Here is a 5,740-nt window from a genome sequence, read left to right on the forward strand (position 1 = left end):
AGAAAAGTAACACTCAAGAAGTGTATCATTGGTGCAAACTCTTAAACTAAACATTAAAATAGTAAAAAAGGACACTAAAGCAATAAAAAATAGTGAACTGGATACTAAAGCAATTAATAGTGAACTGAATACCTGCCAAGAACAAAAAGGGAAACCGTGTCACCAGATTGAAAACGCAAAAGGATCAAATCTACATAAAGAAAGATCTACCCCCAAGATGAAATCAGCTATAATTTGGTTGTGAGTTTTTAGTTAAGATATTATAAGTATTTGATTTTTATTTTTCCATAAGATTAATTATACTTGAATCCTAAAAATCGTTAATAACAATAAAAAGAACAAATTTTTTTCAAACACGAAAATTGTAATATATTTTCAAATCCTTATTAAACTACAAATATCGAAAAAAAAAAAAAATTTACAAAATATTATAACCTTGACCTTTGAATTTAAACACGAAATTGTAAAACGAATCATATTTTCAAATTCCTTACTAAACTATAAATATCTTGATAAAATGTCAAATCCAAATAATCTAATCCGCCCTCCAATATTAACTCCTCCCAATAATCAACCCAACAATCCTAACATCCCACCCATCCCACCTATCAATCATAATGCTCAATCTGAGGCAGATATCATTAATGTAGTAACTAGAATTTGTAGGGAGCAATGCAGAAATGTAGTAGAGAATATGTTAAATCCCAATGCGGATATTTCAGGGATAGATCAAGGTATAGACGAACGATATAGAGAGAACCTTACGGATTTAGACAAGGTCCCCGATATAGTTCGCTGCCTGAGGGAATTCTCCGGCAATCACACAGAATTTAGCTCTTGGAAGAAGAGTGTAGAACGGGTTTTAAACCTGTACGAATCAACGAGAGGTACTCCGAAATATTTTGCAATCCTGAATGTTATCAGAAATAAAATAATTGGGGCGGCCGATGCTGCTCTCGAATCTTACAATACTCCCTTGAACTGGGAATCTATTTCGCGCTGTCTAGCATTGCATTATGCTGATAAACGTGATCTTGGTACTTTAGAGTACCAAATGACCACTCTTATTCAGGGTAATAACACAGTTCAAGATTTCTATCAGGACGTTTACACCCACCTTTCTCTAATAATAAATAATATTTCGTGTATGACTATTGGTAAAGAAGCCATGGATATTCTAATCCAAACCTATAGGGATAAAGCTTTGGATACTTTCATTCGTGGACTAAGAGGCGACCTCGCAAAATTGTTATGCATTCGGGAGCCAACAACTCTCCCACAGGCACTCCATCTATGTCTAAAAATGCAAAACCAAAACTTCCGTACAGAACACGCCTATGGTAAAAATACCAAACTCCCACAACACCCAAAAACCAATCAAAATTTTAGACCCCAAGTCTCCCACAGAACTCATGATGCATTTCTTCAAGTAACATCTGTACCCCTTAGAACCCAAAACATTTACCAACAGCATCAACCCCAATACTTTAACAATAATTCCCAACCCTTACAATACTTCAATCGGAACCGACAATTCCCGACCCAAATTCAGCGATATCAGAATATCAATCCAAACCACAATAACCCACCACCACGTCCACTCGCTCCGAAACCTCAACCAAAGCCTGTTCCTATGGAAATAGACCAATCAATGCAGTCACGTGCCGTTAACTACATGAATAGGCCAAGACAAAATAATGATTTCACAGGGAAAAGACCACCAGAACAAACATACCAACAACCCCAAAAATTCCAACGAAATTTCCACATAGAAAGTACTGACCAGGAAATAAACGGTCAAGTTCACGCTAACGAGGATGAATTATACTACCAACAAGCAATGACTTATGGTATCGAAAATAATCTCCAAGATTTTCCAGAATATGTCGAAAATGTGGATAGTCGGTATGATGAGGAGAGCTCAACTGATATTCTCGAAGCAGCTGACATTAATTTTTTAGATTAGAAAGCTCGTCTTTGCCATATTTTGAAGTTAAGACGAGCTCTGGTGAGGTCCTAAGAATCTTAGTGGATACAGGATCTAATAAAAATTATATACAGAATTCCCTAGTAAAATCAAGTCACCCAAACAAAGTAAAATTCTACGCAAAATCCGTTGGAGGCAAAACTGCTATAACCCACCATACATTTCTAAATCTCTTCGGTTTGAAGCAAATTAACATTAAATTCTTTTTACTACCTGTTTTAACATCGTTTCATGCGATACTGGGAAACGATACTCTGAAGAGCCTATCAGCAGTTATCTACACTGCAGAAAATTATATGACCATAGGAGACAACATAAAAATACGGTTAAAGCAACAGGTTTCACAATCAATTAACAACATACAAATAAGATCTGATCATATGACTAAGGAACAAGAGTCCAAAATTAATCAAATAATCCAGAAATATCCTAATCTGTTCTCCGAACCAAATGAATCGCTTACGTATACAACATCAGTCAAAGGCGAAATAAGAACCAATACCGATAACCCTATTTACTCCAGATGCTATCCATATCCCATGCATTTAAAAGATGAAGTCGAACGCCAAATAAAAGAACTATTGACTCAGGGCATTATTAGACCCTCAAAATCACCATACAACTCACCTGTATGGATCGTACCGAAAAAAATGGATGCTTCAGGGGTAAAGAAATTTAGAGTAGTTATTGACTACAGAAAACTCAATATGGTCACAGTCCCCGATAGATATCCTATTCCTGAGATTAATGAAGTTCTTTCTCAATTGGGTCAGAATAAATTCTTTTCTGTAATAGATTTAAAAAGCGGATTCCATCAAATCCCTCTTAAAGAAAGTGATATGGAGAAAACCGCATTCTCGGTTAATAACGGGAAGTACGAGTTTACGCGACTCCCGTTCGGTCTTAGAAATGCCCCTTCAATTTTTCAAAGGGCCTTGGATGATATATTGCGCGAACACATCGGGAAGATCTGCTATGTCTATATAGATGACATCATCATATTTGGTAAGGACGAACAGACACATATTGAAAATCTCGAAAAGGTTTTTCACACATTAGAGTTGTCCAACATGAAAGTTCAACTAGACAAGTGTGAATTTCTCAAAACAGAGGTAGAATTTCTGGGCTTCTTGATTTCAGACAAAGGAATACGAGCAAATCCAAAAAAAGTGGAAACGATTAATAAATTCCCAATCCCTGAAACAATAAAGGATTTGAGATCGTTTCTAGGTATGTCAGGGTTTTACCGACGCTTTATAAAGGATTATGCCAAATTGGCAAAACCCTTAACCGTGCTTTTAAGAGGGGAGGAGGGACAAATGTCCAAAAACATGTCCAGCAAAGTGAAGATCAAAATGAGCAATGACGCATTAAATGCGTTTGACAAAATTAAATAAACGTTAGTATCAGAAGATGTTATACTAACCTACCCCAATTTCGAGAAAGAGTTCCACCTCACCACGGACGCATCAAACTACGCAATCGGCGCGGTATTGGAACAAGATGGTAGACCTATTACTTTTATTTCCAGAACACTGAACAAAGCGGAAGAGCATTACGCAACAAACGAAAAAGAAATGCTCGCGATTATCTGGGCAATCAAAACGCTGAGGAATTATCTTTATGGTTCCGCGAAAATTAAAATTTTTACGGATCACCAACCTCTTACATACGTACTATCAAACAAGAATTCGAACAGCAGGCTTAAAAGATGGAAAGCGTCTCTGGAGGAATATAATTACGAACTTCTCTATAAACCAGGCAAAACTAACGTTGTTGCAGATGCATTATCTAGACCCCCTCAACAAGTATTTCAGATAAACTCAATAATTGCTACACAACATAGTGTTCAGAGCTCACCTAATAACCTCATCCAATTTACTGACGCACCAATAAACGTCTTTAAGAACCAGATAATAATAGAACAACATGAAAAACCGTCATACGAATTCCAGATCGTGTTTCCAACATACCATCGTCATATTATTTTGGAACCTAATTTCACCGAAGAACGACTTAATGAAATTTTAAGTAAATTCTTAAACCCCTCAGTAACAAATTGCATAAAGACTACTGACCAAATACTTGGCAAGATACAAGAAATATACTCCACAAACTTCTTCAAATTTAAAATTTTCTACACAAGAAAAATGGTAGCGGATATCATTGATGAATCGGATCAAGAGGCAGAGGTAATAAACGAACATATTAGGGCACATAGAAATGCTTTTGAAAATAAAATTCAACTTCTCGAACGATGTTACTTCCCTCAGATGACAGCTAAAATAAAGAAGGTGACCAAACTATGCAAAATATGTAAAGAAAATAAATATGATCGACACCCAAATAACATAAATCTTCAAGAGACACCAATTCCACAATATCCGGGACAGATCGTTCACATTGATATTTACATTACAGAGAGGACGTCCATCTTGACAGGAATTGATAAACTTACGAAATATGCCCAGGCGAGAATATTGAAATCAAGGGCAACAGAGGATATTAGACAACCACTTAGGGAAATGCTTCTAAACTTTGGAATGCCCGAAATTGTTGTCATGGACAATGAAAAATCTTTCAATTCGAAATCCATAATATTCATGATGGAGAATGAATTCAATGTAAAAGTTTTTAGGATTCCACCTTATGCTAGTACTGTAAACGGTCAAATAGAAAGATTTCACTCAACCCTCTCCGAAATTATGAGATGCCTTAAGTCGGAAGGAACGCAACTTAATTTATCTGAACTTTTGGACAAATCCATCATACCGTTCATTCATCCCTAAGAAGAAAGCCAACCGATGTATTTTTTGGGAAAAAGTCCCACGGTAATCCTAAACAACGCGAAAATGAGATAGCGAAGATAGTCAAAACTATTAAGGATAAACAAATAGCTGATCTGAATTACCATAATCGTGGAAGAAGTGCCCCGAAAGAGTATAAAGTAGGAGAAACAATATTCGTTAAGGTTAATAAAAGATTGGGGACTAAACTTTCTAAAAATTATAGACAAGAAATAGTTAAAGAAAATAGGCATACCACTGTATTGACAAATAGCGGAAAAATTATTCATAAAAACAATATCCGTAACTAATAGAATATAATCCTCTAAAATTCTTTTCCTTTTAGCATTGCGTTATCATCTTTTGCTTATAGCGAGGTGAAGATACTAGATTACACCAATTCACGAGTGGTAGCTATCGATACTGGATCTGCTAGAATTCAGTCTGGCACGGTGAAACTAGTGCATGTTGTTGATATTGATAAATATGAAAAGGTAGTCAACGATATACAGACCATCATCTACTCAAATGTGAGCAATTCCCATTCCCTTTATCCCTTCCTTTCCTATGATATAGAACAACTACAGATACATATTAATAACTTAAAACCGAGAAACAAGAGATCCTTGGATTTTATTGGATCAGCATGGAAATGGATCGCAGGTAATCCAGATCATGCTGATTTTGAAATCATTGAACAAAAAATGAATAATGTATTACAAAATAACAATAGACATAATCAATAGAATGTCGTTAGAAAAATTAAATGAATTAACTTCACAAACAAATAAAATACTTAAATCAGTGAAAAACGAAGAAATAAAAAATTCTCTAATAGACCAATTAAAATACAAATTACAAATTATTAAAACCGAAATTTCAAACCTAAAATACGCTATAGATTGGGCAAAGGCAGGGGTCATTAATTCGTTCATATTATCCAAATATGAAATGGATATGATCAAAA

General features: G+C 35.3%; 1 protein-coding gene across 1 annotated transcript; it reads left to right on the plus strand.

Annotated features, from left to right (window-relative positions):
• The first annotated feature begins 517 nt into the window (after positions 1-517).
• Positions 518-3,629, plus strand: LOC142225255 (uncharacterized). Its single transcript, XM_075295028.1, has 3 exons — positions 518-1,905; positions 1,962-3,330; positions 3,519-3,629. Exons 1-3 carry the CDS (start codon positions 518-520, stop codon positions 3,627-3,629), a joined length of 2,868 nt encoding a protein of 955 aa, XP_075151143.1.
• Positions 3,630-5,740: the final 2,111 nt, after the last annotated feature.

The sequence above is a fragment of the Haematobia irritans genome, chromosome 2 (genome assembly GCF_050003625.1).
Source record: "Haematobia irritans isolate KBUSLIRL chromosome 2, ASM5000362v1, whole genome shotgun sequence".
In the NCBI taxonomy this organism is placed as follows: Eukaryota; Metazoa; Arthropoda; class Insecta; order Diptera; family Muscidae; genus Haematobia; species Haematobia irritans.

Coding starts and splice junctions, on each gene's coding strand:
- LOC142225255 (XM_075295028.1), top strand. CDS start 518: ATGTCAAATCCAAATAATCTAATCCGCCCTCCAATATTAACTCCTCCC. Junction 1,906..1,961: donor GTCGAAAATGTGGATAGTCG/GTATGATGAGGA, acceptor TTAATTTTTTAG/ATTAGAAAGCTCGTCTTTGC. Junction 3,331..3,518: donor CCAAAAACATGTCCAGCAAA/GTGAAGATCAAA, acceptor TTTTATTTCCAG/AACACTGAACAAAGCGGAAG.